General features: G+C 49.8%; 1 protein-coding gene across 1 annotated transcript in view; it reads left to right on the forward strand.

Annotated features, from left to right (window-relative positions):
* Window positions 1-10,016: 10,016 nt before the first annotated feature.
* The window catches only part of THBS2 (thrombospondin 2), a 40,050-nt gene continuing 26,063 nt past the window's right edge, over window positions 10,017-24,003 (forward strand). Inside the window, exons 1-7 of the mRNA XM_033234194.1 lie at window positions 10,017-10,141; window positions 10,235-10,407; window positions 13,339-13,412; window positions 15,207-15,763; window positions 18,484-18,568; window positions 22,324-22,520; window positions 23,587-23,727. Coding sequence (XP_033090085.1) covers window positions 13,361-13,412; window positions 15,207-15,763; window positions 18,484-18,568; window positions 22,324-22,520; window positions 23,587-23,727 — 1,032 coding nt within the window. The 5' untranslated portion in view covers window positions 10,017-10,141; window positions 10,235-10,407; window positions 13,339-13,360. The remainder of the gene's footprint in view (window positions 10,142-10,234; window positions 10,408-13,338; window positions 13,413-15,206; window positions 15,764-18,483; window positions 18,569-22,323; window positions 22,521-23,586; window positions 23,728-24,003) is intronic.

A 24,003-nucleotide genomic window follows, 5' to 3' on the forward strand; every position in this document is an offset into this window, starting at 1 on the left:
TTTCTGTAAAATGTGGCCAATGATGCTCACTGCTTGTGAGGATCAGAGGAGATGCATTGAACGGAGGGCACAGCCCATCCCTGGACCTGTGCTCCTGTGCCCATCCCTGTAAAACAGTGTCCACAGCACAGGACCAGACCCTCTGCTCCCTCTGCCATCCTCAGAACCCCTGCCCCGTTCTCTTCCACCATGCTGAGCAGCTGCCTTCTGGGGCCCACCAGGAGCGGGGGTTCTGAACTTGGGACAGTGAAACCTCTGTGGCACCAGCGACGCTTACAGGAGATTTCCAGTGGCAGAAGCCGTCCTCCTCAATTCCAGAAAGCAGGAGCTCAGCTCTTTTCCTTAGATTTGAGATTGACATCTCAGATAAAGAACTCTGTAAGAAGCAGCCTCAAAACTCATCATTGCATTGGATTCTCCCTCCACAAAAGCAGGGTTCTGAGTGCTACGTCCACAGCCGGCACCTGCTCAGGGTACTGAGTGCTACGTACACAGCCGGCACCTGCTCAGGGTACTGAGTGCTACGTCCACAGCCGGCACCTGCTCAGGGTGCTGTGTGCTACGTCCACAGCCGGCACCTGCTCAGGGTACTGAGTGCTACGTCCACAGCTGGCACCTGCTCAGGGTACTGAGTGCTACGTCCACAGCTGGCACCTGCTCAGGGTGCTGTGTACTGTGTTCACAGCTAGTTCATGCTCATTGACTAGCAGAGTCCCGGGTTTATGGTATTTAGTAAATTTATGATTGACTTAACAAATGAACAAAGATATTAGTTCATTCATTTCTGTGCGAAAACCAGAGTTTCTTCTCCTCTGACGGCATGTGGTGAGCACCAGTCAGATTCTGGTTGGATCAGTTTGGCTATTTTCCATCTCTCTCAGCTAAACATCAACACCCAGGCTCACAGCCAAGAGCAGGGCCGTCCACAGAGAGGCTCATGTCCTGAGTCAGTGTCCATTGCTGGCTCTGTGCCACGCTCTGCTCCTGGTAGGGTATGCAGAACAGCCAGGAGAGGAAGGTTCTCTTCTAGATTCTTAGAGATTCTCTTCTAGAGGAGCTCATGCTGGTGGGCAAGAAGCCGGATGTGTGTGTTAGATGGCCAGCAAGCTGACCTCAGAGAGAGCCAGCCGACAGATGCTAAGGAAAAAGTGAAATGACCCAGAAAGGGACTGGGATACAGGGTGGTGGATTTGGGGCCAGTGGTCAGAGAAGACCCTTGGAGGAGGGTTTGGGCCTGGGGTTTGGGTGACTAAAGACCCAGCCTCTGAAGATGTGATGGGAGAAGGACCGTGAGCTCAAGGACAGCATCTGAGGCACAGAAAGGCAGCCAGGAGGGAGGGGAAGCCTGGAAGGGCAGGGCCAGACTGTGGTAGGAAGCTGTGGGAGTCGGCTCTTACTAAGTGCACTGGGAGGCCCCTGGAGGCTTTTTCCAGTGGGGTCTCCAGGTCTCCATCACACATGTCCCTGTGGTCACTATGTGGGGAGGGGCTGGCAGGAGGGTGTGTGCAGGGACAGAGGATTGGGATGCCTGGCACTAGTGAGCCACTGACCTCTCTCTGCTGTTAGGCTGGGACCTGTTCTGAGCGATCTGTGGGATGTGGCCTCGGCTGCCTAGGAGAGGGCCCCAGGCTCATCCTCATTTTATTATGATTGTGCCTGTGCAGAAGGTGGCTAGGTGGCTTCCTGAGGACCCTGAGTGAAGTTGTCTGCTGACCACTCCCATGGCCAGGATCCAGAGGGAGAAGATGGTGGAAGCCTGGCTTTGCAGTAGTGGCCTCGGGTGCAGGAGGCTTGGAGGGGGCCTGGTGGAAACCTGGGTTTGCAGTAGTGGCGGCAGGTGAAAGAGGCTCGGAGGGGCCTGGTGGAAACCTGGGTTTGCAATAGTGGTCGCGGGTGCAGGAGGCTCGGAGGGGGCCTGGGTCGGGGCTGTGCTCTTGGGGCTTGCAGATGGATTGGACCCCAGTTCCGGGGAGAAATAAGAATCAGAGGTGAAGCAAAGGTCTTGCCTTGTGACGAGGTGATCAGGACACTTGCTGGTTTGGAGGAGGTTGGGGTGGGGCGGCCTCTGTTCCTGGGGAGTGGGGAGGAGTTATACATCCGATGGGCGTATTTCAGTGCAAGCTGGAAGGATGAGTCTAAAGCCTGGGCGATCCTTTGTTCGAGGTGATGTTTAAACCCAGGGGCAGGAGACAGGTGAGGCCTCTGGAAAGAGGGAGTGGGGAAGGGGCAGACGGAGCCCCCAGGGCATGGGCCTCTGGCTGGAGCTGAACCGCAGGTGTGGTAAGGGTGAGGGCTCCCTTCTTCCCTGGACACTCCTGCCCCTGACCATGGTTTCCGCTGTCCAGTTGTGCATGGACTGTGCCAGAAACAGCAAATTCTGGTGTGGCTGTGTCAGAGGGGTTGAAAAGCAAGCGGACACATTGAATGTGCAGAGGCCTGAGCTGAAGAAAACAGCATGGGCTGGGGACCAGGGCCAGGCACACTCGTCACAGCCCTTCTGACTCAGAGGTTTTTATATCACCTCCCCTTGCTCTTCTCTCTGGCCTGAACCTGCTTCCCAAGCACCCCAATGATCCGGGGATACTTGCCGGATGGGCGCTGCTTGGAGCTTGTTAAAATTATCAAAAGAGCAAGCAGACGACTTTCCCTGTACGACTTCTCCAGCTGAAATGCGCACACAGGACACTGGGCCTGGCCCAAAGGCAGATTCCGACTCAGTAGGTGTAGGGTGGGGGAATCTGATGGTGGGTTTTGAACAAGCTCCCCCACTCTAAGATCACGCTTGGAGCAGCAAGACTTGAGTGACTGGAACTCACCAGGGCACTGTTATCTTGGTCACCCCCCATTCTACAGAGGAGAAAGCAAAGGCTCCTGGCTCTGGCCTCGCCTTGCCGACCCTGGGGTCCTCTGGACCAGGATCCTTCCGTGAGAGGGGCCCAGAATTCCCAGGGCCAGGGCGGAGGCCAGTCCTTCTGGCTTTGATTCCATCCAAGCTGCACTGACTTGGAGCACACACAGGAAAAGGAACGGGGGCACTCTGTCGATTTGTTTAAGGCTCTGTTTGCTCATCCATTTGTTCAGAAAATACTCATTGAGCATCTGTGGCACCTAACACATCCCAGACACTGCAAACAGCACAGCATGCATGAGGCATAAACAGGTCCCTGCCCTTTGGGGCTCCTATGTAGCCCGGCCTGCTGCCTGACTGAATTCCCACCAAGCCTCGTGGAAGTCTGGTCATCGGCTGGTGCGCTGTGTCTCGCGTGACTGCAGCCTCCTGCCTCACAGATGGCTGTTAAGGGGTGAGCAGGAATCTTCTGTTCATTTCTGTTGTGCATAAATTCTAATTATGTCCCAGAAACCACAGATTCCCTTTTCCAGGTGTTGTGTGAGCATTCCAAGGCAGTGGCAGGGCCTTCTAGGACATTTGCATGGCCCATTTCTTCACCTGCCCGGCCATCACTCCCCTGGTAAACCCAGCATGGACCTGAGCCCATGCGCTCTACATCAGGGGGCCCAAGGGCTGTATTCGTGGCCCAGGCTTCCTGTGGGCACAGCCCATGCCCCCTCCCCCGTCCCCTGCCCTGGAGTGGAGGTCATCCCTTGAGTGGAGGTCAGCCCTGGAGTGGAGGGAGGTCATCCCTGGAGTGGAGGTCATGCCTGGAGTGGAGGTCATGCCTTGAGTGGAGGTCATGCCCGGAGTAGAGGGAGGTCACGCCTGGAGTGGAGGTCATGCCTGGAGTGGAGATCATGCTTGCAGTGGAGGTCATACCTGGACTGGAGGTCATGCCTGGAGTGGAGGTCATCCCTGGACTGGAGGTCATTCCTGGAGTGGAGGGAGGTCATCCCTGGAGTAGAAGTCATGCCTGGAGTGCAGGTCGTCTCTGGAGTGGAGGTCATGCCTGGAGTGGAAGTCATGCCTGGAGTGGAGGGAGGTCATCCCTGGAGTGGAGGTCATCCCTGGAGTGGAGTTCATGCCTGGAGTGGAAGTCATGCCTGGAGTGGAGGGAGGTCATCCCTGGAGTGAAGGTCGTCCCTGGAGTGGAGGTCATCCTTGGAGCGGAGGTGCCGGTGTTGCAGACATTGAATGTCTCCCTCACTTCCCCTCTTTGCCTCTCAGCCCCTGCATTAACGTGCCGTCCATTTGGGGAGCTTGGTTTCCAGATTCTGGAGACTTTGATCTGGCCGAGTCTGGTGACCCCGGAAGGCAAGCTTCCTCCTGTTCTGCATGGGCCATTTGGATGACTATCTTGGGCCGCCTTTTCTGCCTGCTGAGACCTTTTGCTCCTTCATCATACACATTGACCTTGCCTCCAGGGCTGCCACAGATGCGAGTTTGCTTGCTGTCTCCTCTGTGGCACTGGTCACTGATGGCAATGTTCATGGCCAGGACTGTGCACAGAGTCCATGGTCCTCCTCATACCATTCTCAAATCGCTGTTCTCTGTCTGCCTTCCCTCCTCCCTACGTTATCAGCACCACAGGCACCTGGTCCCTGGACTCAGAGTCTGTCTCTTATCACAGGGCTCAGAATGTTCTATCTCTTTTAGGGACTCCCACTGTAACAGGGGATCTTTGAGACTGCATGACCACTTTAGAAACATCTGGAATAATGGAAGTTTCAGGCAATGTATCTGCATGGATACTGCGTCTTTACAAACTGAAGGTCTGTGGCAAGTCTGCTGGTCCGATTTCTCCAGCAACAAGTGGTTACTTTATGGCTCTGTGTCATGCTTTGTAATTCTTATGATATTTCACATTTTTTATTACTATTCTGTCTGTGCTGGTGATCTGTGATCAGTGACCTTCAGTGTAACTACCTTAATTGTTTTGGGCCATCAACAATTGCATCCATGTAAGATGGCGAACAAAATCAATGAGGGTCGTGTGTGCTCCGACTTCCCTACCGACGGCTGTTCCATCTCTCTCCCTCTCTTTGGGCCTCCCTGTTCCCTGAGATGCAACAATATTGAAATTAAGCCAATTAATTACCTACAATGGCCTCTAAGAGTTCAAGTGAAAGGAAGAGTTTTGATTTCTCACTGCAAATAAAAACTTACTAAGTTTAGTGAGGGAGGCGTATCAAAAGCTGAGACAGGCCGAAAGCTAGGCCTCTTGCACCGGTTAGCCAAGTTGCGAATGCAAAGGCAAAGTTCTTAAAGGGAAAGTGCTCCTCCGGTGAACACACAATTGATAAGAAAGCAGAACAACCTTATCGCTGATTGACAGGGAGAAAGTTTGAGTGTCCTGGAGAGAAAATCAAACCAGCCACAACATTCTCTGAAGCCAAAGCCTAATCTAAGCAAGGCTCTAACTCTCTCCAATTCTCTGAAGGCTGAGAGAGATGAGGAAGCTGCAGAAGAAAAGTTCGACACTGGCAGAGATTGATTCATGAAGTTTAGGGAAGAAGCCATCTCTGTAAGATGAAAGTGCGAGGTGAACCAGCAAGTGCTGAGGGAGAAGCTTCAGCAAGTGATCCAGAAGATCTAGCTAAAATCATTGTTGAGGTGGCTGCACTCAACAGCCGATTTTCAATGAAGACGAAACAGTCTTCCCTTAGAAGAAGAGGCCACTTCCAGCTGTTATAGCTACAGAGGAGAAGTCAATGCCTGCCTTCAAAAATTCAAAAGCCAGGCTGTCTCTTTTATGAGAGGCTAATGCAGCCGGTGACTTCAAGTTGAAGACTGTGATCATTTACCAATCTGGAAATCTTCAGGCCCTTAAGAGCTATGCTAAATGTATTATTCTTGTGCTCTTTAAATGGAACAGCAAAGTCTAGATGACAGCAAATCTGTTCTCAGCATGGTTTACTAAATATTTCAAGCCCACTGTTGAGACCTACTGCTCAAAAAATGATCTATTTTAGAATATTAGACTGGCCGGGCGCGGTGGCTCAAGCCTGTAATCCCAGCACTTTGGGAGGCCGAGACGGGCGGATCACGAGGTCAGGAGATCGAGACCATCCTGGCTAACATGGTGAAACCCCGTCTCTACTAAAAATACAAAAAACTAGCCGGGCGAGATGGCGGGCGCCTGTAGTCCCAGCTACTGGGGAGGCTGAGGCAGGAGAATGGCGTGAACCCGGGAGGCGGAGCTTGCAGTGAGCCGAGATTGCGCCACTGTACTCCAGCCTGGGCGACAGAGCGAGACTCTGCCTCAAAAAAAAAAAAAAAAAAGAATATTACTGCTCTTGGTCAATGCACCTGGTCATCCAAGAGCTCTGAGGGAGATGCTTAGTGAGATTAAGGTTGTTTTCATGCTTACTAACACAACCTCCATTCTACAGCCCATGGGTCAAGGGGTCATTTGGACTTCCAAGTCTTACTATTTAAGAAATACACTTCATGAGGCTATAGCTGCCATAGACAGTGATTCCTCTGGTGAATCTGGGCAAAGTCAGCTGAAAACCTTCTGGAAAGGATTCACCGTTCTAGATGCCACTAGGACATTCATGAGTCCTGGGAGAGGGAAAGGTATCAACACTGACAGGAGTTTGGAAGAAGCTGATTCCCATCATGAGGGATGACCCTGAGGGTTCAAGGCTTCCGTGGAGGTAGTCACTGAAGATGTGACGAAATGAGGGAGACACGTGGCGTTAGAAGCTGGGCCTGAGGATGGGACTGAATTGCTGTACTCTCATGATAAAACTTGAATGGATCAGGAGTTATTTCTTGTGGATGAGCAAAGAAAATGATCTCTTCACATGAAATGTACTCCCAGTGAAGATGTTGTGAAATGCTTCACTCCTAGGGAAGATGTTGAGATGACAACAAATAATTTAGAATATTACATAAGCTTAGTTGAAAAAGCAGCAGCAGCGTTTCAGAGAATGGACACCAACTTTGAAACAAGTTCTTATGTGGGTAAACTGCTATCAAAAAGCATGACATGCTACAGAGAAACGTTTTATAAAAGAGTCAATAGATGCAGCAAACTTCATTGTGGTCTTACTTTAAGAACATGCCATAGACACTCTAACCTTCAACAACCACTACCCTGATCAGTCAAGCAGCTGTCAGCATTGAGGCAAGACTCTCCACCAGCAAAATATGACGACTCATTGAAGCCTCAGATGACCGTTAGTAGTTTTGAGCAATGAAATATTTTAGAATTAAGATATGCACCATTGTTCTCTTAGACATAATGCTACTACACCCTTAATAGACTATAGTGGAGTGTAAACGTCCCTTTTATATGCACTGGGAAAGCACAAATCCATGCAACTGACTTTATTGCAGAGGTGTGGAACCGAGCCTGCGGCGTCTCCAAGGTGTGCCTGTGCTGGTTCCCTGGGCCTGCTGCAATGAAGTATCACAAACAACGCATGGATTGTCCTGCGGTTCTGGAGTCCAGCAGTTTTAAATGCAGCAGGTGGCAGGGCTGCACGTCCTCGGAATGCTCTGGCAGAAGCCCCTTCCCCATCTCCCACAGTTCTGGCGTTTCTGGCAGCCCTTGGTGACCTTGGCTTGTGTTTGCATCGCCGCGTCCTCTGCTCCTTCATCAAGCGGTGCTCACCCTGTGTCTCCGTCTTCATACTCTCTATTCTCACTAGAACACTAGCCATTAGATTTGGAGGCTGCCCTATGTCAGTTCGACGATAGCTACACTTGGTTTCATCCACAAACACTGTGGTATTTCCAGTAAGCTCATTCACAGGTTCAGGGTGGACATGAACTTCGGGGGGCATGATTCCACCTGCTGCATGTCTGTCCCTCGTCCTCCCGCGCTCGCACGTGATTCCCTCAGCATCACTGGCTTTCCCGCTGAGGCCTCTGACTGCTTGTTGTTTCATCCTCACATCTCCCTTCCTACTCATCCCCAGGGGGCCCAGGGAATATGCTGACCAGGGGCTGTCCCCTGTACTCCCCCTCTGGCCCCCTGCACAGTGGGGCTGCAAAGTCCCGCTTCACCCTGCCAGGCACCTCTCTGACTTCCACCGCCTATGAAGCCCTTTCCATGCATCTGGGCCTGGGCGCTGCTCCAGGAACCTGCTGTTCTCTGCACCATGAACACCTACCCACTCTCTCTGCCTGACATACTTTCTCAACCGGGGAAGCCCCATTCATGGGCCATGTTCCAGTCGGTTTACCCTCTGTCTCCTCTAAACAGACTTCCCTGATTATGGGCTGCCAGATTCTACAGAAGGAGGCCCGTCTTCTCTGCACCCAGCCATCGGCACGTGGAGGGTCACTACTACATTCCTTTCTCTTTCCCAGTGAGTGTCACGGTCTTCACCGCCTGCTCCCTCCCGAAGTGCTGAGCAGCAGAGCTGCATGTCCTCAGCTTTAATCAGGAAACACGCGTTCCATGGACTGAGGAAGAGGGGGGCTGTGGCACGCGGAGGCTACCCTCCACATTCCGGCCCCAGGAAAAACTGACCTGGAGGCAGAAAAACTCAAACCGATGAATGGATAATTATCCACTGAAAATTCTTTAAGGGGAACTGGGTTATAGTTATTTTGAATTTGAGATGGCATTAACCTATTTAAACTCCTTTTTAATTCAAATGATGACTTTGTCCCCAATAGCTTAAAAAAGCAAAATAACGTACCTTAAACATGACACATACACTCTTGGAGTCTAGTCTCTTGTCTGTGCGTGTGTCAGAAACTGATATTTACCAAGTGATAAGTAAACAGGTGCCATTAGGAAAAACGGAGGTTTTCGCAAATGAAAGCTCCTTCCCTCTCCCACACCTGCTCACATATCCTCCCTGAAGACAGAGGCAAGAAAGCGAGGCTTGATCTTCATGATGCCTGCCGACCTCTGCGGTGCTGGGCCCCTGTAGGGGAATGCCAGGAGGCTTAAGAGATGCTCCCCTGCCACAGAGACAGTGAAAACTGTGTCTATAGAAATTCGCTTTAATATTCTCTAAAACTTGACGGGTCCATGGCCAGGCTGACAACTCCACACAAACGTGAAGGAACCCAATAGGCAGGTGCCAACAGAAAGCAGGTGCAGGTGGCTCTGGGCAAAGCAGCACCTCCCCAGTCCCCATTCACCCCACCTGGAACAAGTAGAACCTCCCCCATTCAAGGTCCACCCCAACCTGGGAGAGGCAGCAGCTCCCCTGTCTGCCATTAACCCTGACCTGGGAGAAACAGCGCATCCCCACGCACCATTCACACTGACCTGGAAGACACAGCCCCTCCAGCATCCACCTTCCACACTGTCCTGGGAGAAGGGGCACCTCCCCCATCCACTGTCCAGCCCACATTGGGAGAAGCAGACCCTCCTCCACTTACCATCTACCCCAACCCAGGAGAAGCAGCAGCTCCCTTTCCACCATGTACCCTGACCCGGGAGAAGCAGACCCTCCCCCATGTACCATCAGCCTCCGCCTTGCAACAGCAGCTCCCCTTTCCACCTTCCGCCCTGACCCAGGAGAAGCAGCCCCCCCATCCATGGTCCACCCTGACCTCTGAGAAGCGGCCCCTCCCACCTCCATGCAGAGTGCACCCTGATGGCCCTGATGCCTGAGGTGTGGGAGGGGCGGGTGCCCCTGCTTCTGGTTCTCTGAGTCCTTGCTCTGTGCCGCTGCACATCAGGCTGTTGCTGCGATGGGACCACGTGACAGTGTGCACCAAGGATACTTGGTCGGGTGTTGCGTGTCACGGGGAGATGTCCCTGGAGGGGATCCTCACTGAGCAGATGAAGCAGAATTTGGGTTAACATGAATTTTCCCAAAGCTGCAGTACAGTTGTTCAGTCCTCTAACTGCCTGAGATAAATGTTGGCAACTTCCTGTTCCATTAAATTTCATTTTTGTCACATAATAAACTTGGTTATTGACCATAAAAACTTTATTAATATACAGACTAATTATTGATACTCACCGATGTATTTTATGTGTTATTGAGAGTCAGTCATTTAGTTTAGAAAGACCGATATCACACTGAATAATTCGGAACATATTTAAGGCATAGAACGTGCATTTTTTTCTCTTAAGCAAAATGAGGCGTTCTAGCCAATCTTGCTAGTGTTATTTATAGCATCTTATTTCCTAAGAGAAGACAGGAAAAGTGAGTCCCTGCCTTCCCTCTCTCTGTCTGGCTCCTCCCAGGCCTGTCTGGCAGGGGCCGGGGTGCAGGAGGAGGAGGCGGCCTCCAGTACAGAGGGGCTGGACTTGGACCCCTGCAGCAGGTACTCGGAGCAAATGGTGAGATCAGAAGGGGGATGATGTCATTCCTTCGAAGGAATGAATTAAACGTGCTTCCTCGTGTGTCTGATTGACAGCACTGCACAGGAGAAGCGGCATATAAAGCTGCACTGCCCGGGAGCCGCTCGGCCACGTCCACCGGAGCGTCCTGCACAGCGGGGCCGGTCTCTGGCTCCAGCAGAGCCTGAGCCTTTCTGACTCAGTCCGGAACCCTGAAATCAGTCACCACTGCATCTTTTTAGCAAACCAGGTATGATTATTTCTTAAACTCAATTATTTCATCGTGCTCCAAGTTTAAGAAATTAGAGCTCTGGAACTCTAAGAAGGGGAGAAGAAAAAAGAGCTATTGAGATTCTTAAAGTAGGGGGTGCATCTATTAACACTAAACGGCCAGCCTTTCTTCACGTGGAGTTTTGACTGTCCACTGGAAGAGCAAGGCACGTGGCGGCCGCTAAGCTTTTCCTCGGCGGCTCCTTTCCCCGGCTGGCCCGGCACCCCTGCCTGTCTGAGGGTTGTGGTTGCTGCTATTGTAATGCATAGACCTGCCTGGGAGCCCGGTAAAGGCTTTATGTTTTCAGCTTCAGAATAAGAAGATTCCACACGAGAGTTTGTTATTGAGGAGGGAATCAGAAACCACTCCCGGAGTATCTGAAAAGTAGCTGGAGATTAGAGAGAGACTCTGATTGTTAACATTATTAGTAGATTAGAGAGAGACTCTGATCTCTGATGAACATGATTCGTAGATTAGAGAGAGACTCTGATTGTTAACATCATTATTAGTACATGACAGAGAGACTGATTGTTTACATCATTTGTAGCTGAAAAGTGGTTTTGAACCTAACTAGAGAGTATTTGTGGTAAGTCTATGCAAAGTCCTGTGACTGCCGGACACACAGCGACTTTTAACAGTTTTGTGGCAGTTTGCATATGAAAAGCCAGCTGGCGGGTTGCCTGGCTACCACTTAAGGAAGGTGGGTTTGGCTGCCCAGGACTGGGGGCTGAGCACCCAGGAGCCTGCTGTTTCATCAGACTGCTGTTGGCGGGGGATGGCCGGTAAACGATTAGCTCTCTGCAAAGTTATCTTCTACTTTGATTGTTCATCTGAAAAGAGTTTTCAAAGACCTTTGCAAATTCAAACTACATTCTGCTGCAGACAGGCACTGAAATCTTTCTTTTGGAAAAACACAAGCATAAACGTGGATGCGTGGCATGCAGAGGCTGGGGCGGGGGTGAGCGGCACTGGCTCGTCCGTGGCTCCATCCCTGCCCGGTGTCCCTGGACGGGCTGAGGCCAGGCAGCCCGGCTGCTCATCCTTCCTGTGGCAGGGAGCCTCACTGTCCTTTGACAATCCTCAGCGGCGGATGCTTTGTTAGACTCCTGCTCTTGGAAGAATCCACTTCAAGGCAGAGACAGTAGGATCTGGTTTTGTCAGAGGAGTTTGCTTTACTTTTTCCAACCTGTCCTTATGAAGCTGTGCATCCAGAACTTTCGCGTTTGCCGTCCTGTTCTTGGCTGGCCTCTGCAGGGCCAGCCCCACACAGCTGTCCTTAGGGGACTGCGATGTGTCCGGCAGTGTGGGCTGATGAGGTGGAGAGCTGGGAGGAGCCTGCCAAGGCTGTACCTGAGTGGCGTATTCTAACACCTCTGTGGTGCTTACTGTGTGCAGGTACCGTTCTAAGCTCATGGTCAAGTGTTCACTCATGTCATTAAACCCTCTTACGAGCTCCACAGAAAGGTCCTGTCAGCATCACTGTTATGACTGCGGCTGCCTCGGGCATTTAGAGTAGAAATTGCCCCAGATCCAGAGGCACGTTCTGCTCCTGTAACCCATGCCTGCGGCTTGCTGGGCTAAGTCAGCCCCTGGGGAAGATTCGTTTGCTGAATTCATCTCTCATAACAACCCAACGAGGTGGGCGTTTTACGTGACGCTATATTTCTACAGATGAGGAAACGGAGACAGAGAGGTTAAGTAAGTTTTCCTAGGTTGCACAGCTGGTGCTCAGCATTGCTCAGCCTGGTGATGGCCTCCGCCAGCCGCGGGCTGTGCTGCTTCCGGAGCCAGGACAGATGAAACAATCACCAAGGACCACGGGGGTGGCACTAGGGGCAGCAGATGGGTTGCGGGGGGGCCAGAAAGCAGATGAGTTGGAGGGGGGTCCAGGAGCAGATGGGTGCGGGGTCTGGAGGTGCTGCCAAGCATTTCTTCTGGGGAACGTTTCTCTATTCCTAGAAGGTGAGGATTTCCAGGTTACCAAACGTTGTTTCTGGAGAGGGAGAGTCCTTGGATTAACAGTGAGAAGTTAACAGCCTTTGCTATTCGAAATATGGGAAGAATTGGGGTCTCAGTCTTTGCTTCAACCTGGAGCAGGGTATGACCAATTGCTGGAAGGGACTTGGGGAGCCCTGGGACCCGCAGGCTCATGCTCCTTTGGGAGAGGAGAAGCTGAGACCCACGGGGTTAATCGTGCAGCAGGGCATTGGGCCACGTCTCCTGACTCCAGGTCCAGCCTCCACTGAGCTGTGCCAACTTAAAATCCCCAAGAATGGAAAAACAGGCCGCAGGAAAATAAAAAGGCAGGGTGAAAATGATGGCTAAGTCAAGTGTTCTGTTTTTTTGTAAGTATAATTCACCAAATTAAGTTTATTTCTAACTTTTTTTACAGTTAGTATTTATTCTGTTTAATTAGGTTATGCGTAACTTTTTTTTTTTTTCTGGATCTTTACACAAAATGCTTTCACAGATTATTTTTGTCAGGCTGGATATTTTTCTAAATTCAAACTTTTCAGATCTAAGTCCTGTCTACGAGTCGTATGAACAGAATGACTCCGGGCAAGCACTGACCTTGCCCATCTCTATTTGCTCATCTGTAACACGAGGACAATTAGAGCACCCCTTACCTCCCCGGCTATTATGAAGATGAAATAATAGGAATATTTAGAACATGATGAGCACAGTGTTTGCCGGCGAATGCTACCCCAACAAATCTTAGTTATAGTTAGAAGAATCCTGCTTGAAAAGTAAATTTCCTCCTTAGCTCTTAGTTTCCCACAAATCCAGTTGGTGCTGAGTTTTATATGCAAACTGTTTTTCAATGGTCATGTGAGTCACTGGGCCAGTCTCCCTCATGGGCAGGGTTGCAGCTGTGGATTCATCACTAACAAGGGTTTCCTGTATCCCCAGGAGCTAAACTGCAGGAGGCAGGATGGTCTGGGGGCTGGTCCTGCTGGCTCTGTGGGTGTGGCCCAGCACGCAAGGTGAGTGAGTGTCCTCAGAGCCTGTGGTCTCTCGGGCTTGTGAGATGTGGCTTAGCTGCAAGGGGAGATACGACAAAATAAAGAGTGTGGTTGGACAATTTTTACCCGTGAGGACCTTCTAGCTCCTTAATAGTAACTTACTTCAGAGCCAATATGACATGAGATAATTTATCTTTGGAAAATTCAGGTGTTAGAGAAAAATGCCATTCCACTTAGAGTTGCACAGTTCATCCTTTTTTTTCTCTAGAGGATGTTCACAGCACTGCAAGTATTTGATGTTTGTTGAATTATTTTTGCTCCACTTTCTTCCTCCTTTAAATATTTTCCCATGTGTTTACTTTTCTTCAGTACGATTTTTAATGACCACGTAATATTTCATCACAGATGAAGCCTGATCTTTTTCAATCAATTCCCACTTAGATTGGTTTATTTTCATTAGCATAAATGGTGACACAAAAAATACTGACGTGGATAAATCTTAAGTAGCATTTGTGATTATATCCTTTGGATAGGTTACAAAATTAGAATTGCTGAATCAAAACTTTTAATTCTTGCCAAGTAACTCTATGGAAAGTGGTCCCATGCCCACTTCTATCAGCAACACTGTGTATTATACTGTTCTAATTTGCCAAATATTAGATGAAAAGGAAGGCTTTGTTTAAACTTTCCGTTCAGTGTATTACTTCGAATTATTTAAACTGTTATGATTTTGGTAAGGTCTAATCACTTTTCTTGCCAATAGCCTAGGTGGTGAGTTAAAACCATTTGTTTCTGTACTGGACACTGATCACTCTTTCAGATCCTTACCCACAGGGTGCATTAAGAGTTGGAGAATACATTTTTACAAAATAGCAACCTGCTAACATAACGGGTTTTAGGCAGTGGATCTCCACAAGAAAGCAACATACGATTGAGCGGCTTTCAGACACTTTATCAATAGCAAGGCTAAAGATCCATGTCTTTCCTGGTTATGCATTCATTTATTTTTTTTTTATTTTTATTTTTTTTTGAGACGGAGTCTCCCTCTGTCACCCAGGCTGGAGTGCTGTGGCCGGATCTCAGCTCACTGCAAGCTCCGCCTCCCAGGTTCACGCCATTCTCCTGCCTCAGCCTCCGGAGTAGCTGGGACCACAGGCGCCGCCACCTCGCCCGGCTAGTTTTTGTATTTTTAGTAGAGACGGGGTTTCACCGTGTTAGCCAGGATGGTCTCGATCTGCTAGACCTGGTGATCCGCCCGTCTCGGCCTCCCAAAGTGCTGGGATTACAGGCTTGAGCCAGCGCGCCCGGCCTCATTCATTTATTTATTTCCTGAGCAATCAGCTGGTAGAGAGGACGGCTGCTTTTCAGCCTCAGATCTGAGATGGAAGAGCCAGACAGAGCGACTTGGGACATGTGCCAGAATGTCAGTCGAGGCCCGGATTCCCTCACCACGAAGGTGGGGCTATGTGAAGGGCCAGCTAAAGGGACAGGGCGCTGCCTGGCCCCACCGATTTCCCTCCTGGCACACGCTCCTCAACCAGCCAGGGACAGAAGCTGACCCCACAGACCCGCAGCTGCGTTGGGACCACACTCTGAATAGCGGCACTGGCAGTGGCTTTTCATCAGAGATTCATCAGATAGTGGCTTTTCATCAGAGAGGGCTCTAGCATTCCTATGCAAGAGGGAGAGAAGCTGTGGGATATTGGGAGGCCTGGTTAATTTCCTTACATAGGAGGTTCTGGTTGGTCACCCTGGGTCTGGCCAACCTCGCCCTCTTCCCCTGCGTCACCTTCTGCACTGCGGTTCCCTTTGCAGCTGGTCACCAGGACAAAGGCACGACCTTCGACCTTTTCAGTATCAGCAACATCAACCGCAAGACCATTGGCGCCAAGCAGTTCCGCGGGCCCGACCCCGGCGTGCCGGCTTACCGCTTCGTGCGCTTCGACTACATCCCCCCAGTGAACGCAGAGGACCTCAGCAAGATCACCAGGATCATGCGGCAGAAGGAGGGCTTCTTCCTCACGGCCCAGCTCAAGCAGGACGGCAAGTCCAGGGGCACGCTGCTGGCTCTGGAGGGCCCCGGTCTCTCCCAGAGGCAATTCGAGATCGTCTCCAATGGCCCTGCGGACACGCTGGACCTCACCTACTGGATCGACGGCACCCGGCACGTGGTCTCCCTGGAGGACGTGGGCCTGGCTGACTCGCAGTGGAAGAACGTCACCGTGCAGGTGGCTGGCGAGACCTACAGCCTGCACGTGGGCTGCGACCTCATAGACAGCTTCGCTCTGGACGAGCCCTTCTACGAGCACCTGCAGGCGGAAAAGAGCCGGATGTACGTGGCCAAAGGCTCTGCCAGAGAGAGTCACTTCAGGGTATGCTCTGCAGGGAGGTGGCCACGGTGAGGGAGGAAGGAGCTTTGCTGCCAACTGATGCGCGAGTGCGTCTGGTGATGCGATGCTTGAGCAGGCGGAGCCTGGCCTTCGAGAAGCACGCCGCACCTCCACACACGTGCTCACATGCATGCATGCACACACTGCACACCACATGCAACCACAGGCATGTGCACACGTGCACCTGCACCACACACACACGAACACACATGCACACACCACACACACACGTGCTCACATGCATGCATGCACACACTGCACACCACATGCAACCACAGGCATGTGCACACGTGCACATGCACCACACACACACGAACACACATGCACACACCACACACACGTGCTCACATGCATGCATGCACACACTGCACACCACATGCAACCACAGGCATGTGCACACGTGCACATGCATCACACACACACAAACACACATGCACACAAACACATGAACACACATCCAAAGACATATACACAAACACTGCATATGCACTCACACTCGCATGTGTATATACATCACACATGCACACACCACACACACACACACATGAACACGCATGCACACACACGAACACACATCCAGAGACATATACACAAACAGCATATGCACTCACACTTGTATATGTATATACATCACACGTGCATACATCACACACACATGCGAACACACATGCACACAAACACACGAACACACATCCAGAGACATATACACAAACACTGCATATGCACTCACACTCGCATATGTATATACATCACACATGCACACACAACACACACGCGAACACACATGCACACAAACACATGAACACACATCCAGACATATACACAAACACTGCATATGTACTCACCCTCGCATATGTATATACATCACACATGTACACACACCACACAACACATGCACAGACACACACCTCACCACATACACATGCATGTGAACACACCCTCACATATGCATGCCAGTGTGCACACAAACACCGTACATGTGCACACACATGCACATGCAGACCCACATAAACACCATTCACACACTCATGTGCACGCATGCACACCACAGACATGCATGTGAACACACACATGCACACGTACACACACCCTACATGGGCATACATACACATACACAAATAAACACCATGCATACACTCACATTCTCACAGATGTGTGCACGTGCCACACATACACACACAAACCACACATACATGTGAACATACACTCACACATGCACATGTGCACACAACCATATATAGGCACTTATACAGACATGTGGACAAAATAGATGTGCACACACCACACACAGCCATGCAATGCACACACATCACACACATGTGAACACACACATACACACACGTGCACAAAAGCACCATACACAGTCACACACATGCACACACCTACACACATAAACACCATACATACACTCACATTCACTCACATTCCCCCCACACACATAAACACACATATAGAAGCACACACAGAACCACAGATGTACAGATACATGAGCACACATGCACACACACTCATACACACGTATACACACACAAACTCCACATGTGAACTCATGCATACACATACGTCCACCACGCATGTGTACACACACAGGCACACATGCACACACAGGCACACATGCACAAACAGGCACACAGGCACACATGCACACACAACGCATGCAGAGCCACAGGCAGTTGTCAGCACATACATACTTTCACACATGCACTCACCCTTTCATGTGCAGACACCACCCGCAAGTGCACACACACACACAACGCACGCCTTTCTAAGTCATGATTAATCAGAGAGGGCTGCCCCAGCTGTGCTTTCCTGACTGCACTAATAACCATCAGTTGTGATTGAGGGCTGGTTTGATGATCGGGGAACCAACCCTATTCCAATGTTTCTAGCAATCCCAGACTCTTCTGATCACGACCAAAACCACTCCTAAATGTTTGCTTTAGTAGCGAAATGATGGGAGAGCAAAGTAGCAGGTGCCCTTTTCCAAGGGAAAGGGCTATTGATTTATGAGGGAATGGTTTCATGTCCATGTTGGTTAAAATATGTTTGGAAATGAATCTTCCTTAAACTGCAGGTGTTTAGAATCACAGTAGGGTGTAGTACATTGCTCCCTCCCAGTCATGTAGGGCCTTGGAAATAAGTACATGGTTAAACTCAGTAATTTGAGTAAAAGGCCTAGAGATGCATAGCTTGTTTTTGAGTTAATCTCTCATGGGTGCCCGGGAATTCCATACTATATAGGATTGGCCCAGCCCCACCGTAACTCAGCTGCGGGAGGCGCTCAGGGTCTGTGTCTCTGAGTGGACCAGTGGGCCTCTGTGAGCTCCTTAGTCCGATGCAGAAACTCGCTAATCACGGTGACTTGCAAGGAAAGAATGGCCTTGAACGTCCATGGGAACATGCCCAGAACACACAGCAGGCCACAGCTCTTCAAGGGCCATCTCACTCATTTAGGAAACATTTCCTTCTAGGTAGATTTCTTACATTACACTTCCACTTCTTGTGTCATGCTCAAAACCAAAATTTCAAAAGTACTATATACAGAAAAACTGATTATAAAGAGACTGCAAACCTGCTACGTAGAAGGAAATACTTTGACTACTTGAAGATCGCATCTTGTGTTTTTAGAATGTCAGTTAGCTTGGCATCAAACATTGGATGTTTATCTGTTGCTCTATTTTTCTGCTTGGATGTATTTACAGGGTTTGCTTCAGAATGTCCACCTAGTGTTTGAAAACTCAGTGGAAGATATTCTAAGCAAGAAGGGTTGCCAGCAAGGCCAGGGAGGTAGGTGTGTTTTGAAAAATGCATTTTATTTACTGGCTTGGATGGGTTTCTATTGTGACATGATGTATGTGTGTGTGTGTGTATATATGTGCATGCATGCTTGTAAAAATTTAAGTAAAAATATTTGGAGCTACCACTACTGTCTTTGAGTGAGTTAGCTGGTCACCTTAGACATGTTGATATCTGAAAATAATAAATTGATTAAACAGTTAATTTTAAGCAGATTTTAATAATCCAAACAATTTTATTATAGAAGACAAAATATAAATAGCTGGTATTTTAATATGACTTTAAATATAGGCAACTTTTCCAGTATATTAATGTGTGATGCTCGTCTGCCTAAGGAAAGTCATAGATATTTGTTGAACTTGACTTATAGAAGTTTTTCTTTTTTTTTTTCTTTTTTTTTTTGGAGACGGAGTCTTGCTCTGTCCCCCAGGCTGGAGTGCAGTGGTACGATCTCGACTCATTGCAAGCTCCACCTTTTGGGTTCACACCATTCTCCTGCCTCAGCCTCCTGAGTAGCTGGAACTACGGTCGCCCGCCACCATGCCTGGCTAATTTTTTGTATTTTTAGTAGAGATGGGATTTCACAGTGTTAGCCAGGATGGTCTTGATCTCCTGACCTTGTGATCCGCCTACCTCGGCCTCCCAAAGTGCTAGGATTACAGGCGTGAGCCACTGCTCCCGGCCTAGAAGTTTTCTTATACTGTTCATAGTTGTTATCTCCATCATACGATGGAAATCTATGCTACTTAAATCATTGACAGATGATCTCACCTTTTCTGTTAGTTACAACTGTGAATGATATTTCCAAGCATACTTTCCAACATTTTCTTGAGCATTTCATTTCGAAGGTTGCTATGACAGGTTCATTAAATACCATACATCATTTAATCTTCAGAGTCACTACGTGAGATGCGTACTTTCACTTTCTTCGTTTTACAAAGATGAAGTCTGGTGCCCAAGGGGGTGCTGTGTGGCTGCCATGTTCAGCTCCCCAGAGAGCAGGCAGCAGGGCTGCTGCCAGGGTCTGACAGCCTCAAAGTGGAGCTCACGTCTGCCACATGGTGTGGCTGTGTGCGCATGAAGGCCAGGCCATTTCAATTCCAAATTATGACAAGTGTAAATTGTTATGTCATCAGGAAGATGTGGGATTTGGTATCTTTGATGCACAATGACTCTGTGATCCCACTGCCTACTTCAGAACCGGGGTGCGTAGCCCACTCCTCAGTTACACTTTGCAGGTCCTGATTGCTGTGCATGTCCCGTGGGGAAAGAGAACAAGGAGACATTTGATCATCAGTGCAGGGAGAAGGGTGTTCTAAGACCAACCCTCATCCCAGCTCCGACTTTCACCCCGCCATGACCCTCGCTGTGCCTGTGACCTGAGGGGTAATTTGCAGCACAGGCGGAGTTACCTTGGCTCCAGCACTCTGAGTGCCAGGGCCTCAGCTTCATGAGGCAGTGCTCTTCCCCGGGCTCCTGGGGTGCAGGTGGCTGTGGGGCTTTTGGGTACTTTTTGTTGCAATAATGTTTTCAGTCTGATATATTGATATGTATATATGTGTGTGTGTGTGTGTGTGTGTGTATTTTCACTAATATAGAAAAATATTGTTTTTATAAACAAAACATATATGCAAATATGTTTTAATAAACAAAACATTATGCAAATATATGTTTATTTTATAAACAAAACATATATGCAAATATTTTCACTAATATATACAAATACTGTTTTTATAAACAAAACATATATGCAAATATTTGTATGAAAGAAAATATACCCTTCGTGGTGTTCCTAATCACACGTTCATACCATAATTTCACGTGGGTTCAGTTAAACTAGCGCAAAGGTTGTCTATGGCACGTTGAATTAGTTGTCATAATGGTTAGTGAGTAAAACTAGCCTACTATGACAAACACGACTTACAACTCTATGTAAGCAAACACCTTGTGTGTGTGTGTGTGTGTGTGTGTGTGTGTGTTACCAGCATATACCCTAGCAGGTGCAGTCTCCTTCAGCAGGTTATTTCCTAGGCTCATAGGTACCAGTGAATAATCCCTGGAACTATTAAAAGCCAACCTTTAAAACTTATGAGAAACTCTGAGATCTTCCAAAAAAAAGAAAAAAAAAACCCAGACTTACAGAGAAATCTAGATCTGTTATCTCCAGATGTAGAATAAGTATGGATCTATATACCTATATCTACCTACCATATGTGGCCGTCAACCCTGAGTTAGTCTACTCAAAGCCAGGTGGATGCTGATGTCCCATTTGGAGATCTTTGCCAACGAAGACTCTTCTTCGCTGGCTGTGTCAGACTTGAGGAAAATGGGTCTTTATAGAAACACCTACTTCATGGAATGGTGCTTGGTAATGACACTCCCTTCTTCACTGTTTGTTAAAAGTGAGAGTAACCTTGTGAAGAGGCTGAGCCATTATTATTTTACAACTGAGAATACTGGCAGAAGCCTGGAGAAATGCAAGCTAGTTGGAAGGTTTTACTACCAAGTAAAACTACATTCCTGTCAGAGCCAGAGCAGAAGCAAAGATATATGTGATCTTTTGTTTAACGTTTAAAAGAATGAAAAGCAAATACCCTAGGCTGGCTAAAGATCAGTGTGCTGGGTACAGTCCACTCACGGTGGTTTCTCTCTCTGCCAATACGTTGATATTGACCTGATTGTACATGGTTATGGGCGTGATGAACTGAGGGGAAGCTTCTGAGCTTAATGTGAATTGCAGCACAATTGATAACCAAGTGATAAAAACTCGATCACGGAATGCCTGGCAGTGCTGTAAAAGGTGTAAGTCATTCCTCAATAATGACTGTCCGAGAGAAGTCAGGCATTTCAAAGATGGGATCCTCACCCCTAAGAGGGAGCGGAGTCCTAGATGGGGGTGAGGTGAGCTCCGGCGTAGAGCCTGGGCCCCGACTGCGTCCATGCAGGCCCCACTGAACCTGAGGACGGGACCTGCCTCGGTCCCCAACTTGCCTTGGGTCAATTTGTAAATTACATGCCATACCCATCCAGGTCCCACGATATAGGGTTTCAGAGGGAGCGGTGGGAAGGTGGGAGTGGTGGGAAGGTGGGAAGGTGGGAAGGTGTGAAGGTGGGAGCCAGGGGAAGGTGGGAAGGTGGGAGCGGGGGGAAGGTGGGAAGGTGGGAAGGTGTGAAGGTGGGAGCCAGGGGAAGGTGGGAAGGTGGGAGCGGGGGGAAGGTGGGAAGGTGGGAAGGTGGGAAGGTGGGAAGGCTGGGACCAGCAAGGCACAGTCTCGAGGGGACCGGCTGTTTCAGCAAGAGGATGAGTGAATTTTCTTTAAAGCAGAGCAAGGAGCCGTAAAAAAGGGTGTTTGGGATGAAAATAAAAAAGGATGAAGAGTCTAGAGGAGCCGTCAGAACTTGTGGGGGATGTATTGTTCAAGAAGCAGATTTGTGGTAGGAAGCTTTGGAAAGAGGGGACCTGGGTCTGAGTGACGTGCGTGGCCACTCCTGCTTCTGCGTTTGGACCGTGTGGGCCTGTCCTATACTGCTGTGTCTCCCCACTCCTAAGCTAACCACGGCTCTGCTCCATCTGTGATGCGTGGCAGTGTGGGAAACAGCCGCTGTCCCCTGTCCCTGCTGTTCCTGGTGTCACCCAGCACCAGGCCTCTCTGGGAACCAGAGCAGGTCATCCTCCCTGTGGTTCCGGCCCCTGCTGCTGGCCACGTCCTCCGTGACGCTCACGGCCCTTTTGTGCTTCCCCTCAGCTGAGATCAACGCCATCAGTGAGAACACGGAGACATTGCGCCTGGGTCCGCATGTCACCACCGAGTACGTGGGCCCCAGCTCGGAAAGGAGGCCCGAGGTGTGCGAACGCTCCTGTGAGGAGTTGGGGAACATGGTCCAGGAGCTCTCCGGGCTCCATGTCCTCGTGAACCAGCTCAGCGAGAACCTCAAGAGAGTGGTGGGTGCCCGCGAGGGGCTGCAGGGGTCACAGGGCACGGGCAGCTCCGCCACTGGCCCATCTCGGCGGGTCTCAACACTCCCTGGCCTGGCGGTGCCAGGTACTCGATGTAAAAACCCACAGTTCTCAGGGGAGGCGTCTGCCGGGACCCTTGCTCAATATTCAGCGTTGTTAGAGGGAAGTTGGGTAGATCTAGGGAAGTATTCCCAAGGAAAACAGTCCTGGGCACAGTCTCCAAAGTAAATTCTTAATTTGGGGAAATTTATCTCCTCAGTAAATCTGTAGGTACGAGTGTATACACACACACACTCACCTGCAGAGGAAAATACTTTTATTTAAAGGACTACATGTTGGAGTAGCTGAAGAAGCAGGATGGGAAGTCCCCGTGAGGCTGGCAGGAGTGAAATGCATTTTAGCAGCACAGCGTGGCCAGGAAGAGTGAGGGATGCCTGCGGGGCTCAGGACGGGCAGCTCGCAGTTTAGAGGAAGGGACTGAACACAATGAGGTGCTCTGGGCCACGGTGCCCCACGATGTCCACATGGCTAACCAGGGCGCAGTGATGCCGACTGTCACTTGTACCCAGAGGACACGAAGTAAATGATGCCAGGAGATGGAACCCAGGGCTAGGAGGGCTGCGAGGGCAGGAGCCCGGGGCAGGGAGGGCGGCGAGGGCAGGAGGTTGGCTGTATCCCTGCCTGTCCTTATGGCTACTGCCTGGGGACCTTGTTCCCACCCCCAATCCCACCTTGGGTTCCCATTTGAAGGAGCCCCAGCGTTGCTCTGCACTAACCAGGGGTGTGATGTGAGCCGCGCAGTTTCCACTCCCCTGGAAGGCAGGTGGATAGGTCACCGCAGAAGCCCAGGCAGTGACAAGCTGTGACACTGGCTCAGAAAGCTCCATGAGGATAGAGGGCAGCTTCTGGAACTTCCTCTCAGGGATAAGTCAAGTCCTACTTGACTTTAGAGCTTTTTAATGAAGGAGGAACTTTGTTTTTCATCCACAAGTATGATGACTAAATATGTTGTTTTCTTGTCTATACTTAAATGTTTCACTTGATTTTCCAGTCGAACGATAACCAGTTTCTCTGGGAGCTCATTGGTGGCCCTCCTAAGACAAGGAACATGTCAGCTTGCTGGCAGGATGGCCGGTTCTTTGCAGAAAATGAGACGTGGGTGGTGGACAGCTGTACCACGTGTACCTGCAAGGTGAGGCCCCAGAACTCAGCTCTCGGGGGAGGAGGCCACCACTGGACACTTAGCAGAGCCTGACTGCCTGGAAATGCCAGCGTTCAGTGCGGATGTGTAAAACCTGTTCAGCTATGTGAGGAAATCTGAGTGCAAGAACCACTGACGGGCCAGGAACCATATTCATGACTCGAATCAACCTCTTTGTTTGCACATAAAGAACCAGAGTCCAGAGAGGGGGAGCGAACTGGCCAGCATCACCAGTGGGTTAGAAACAGGAGGAACAGAGAAGCCAGA

The sequence above is a fragment of the Trachypithecus francoisi genome, unplaced genomic scaffold (assembly GCF_009764315.1).
Source record: "Trachypithecus francoisi isolate TF-2019V2 unplaced genomic scaffold, Tfra_2.0 Lachesis_group15, whole genome shotgun sequence".
NCBI lineage: Eukaryota > Metazoa > Chordata > Mammalia > Primates > Cercopithecidae > Trachypithecus > Trachypithecus francoisi.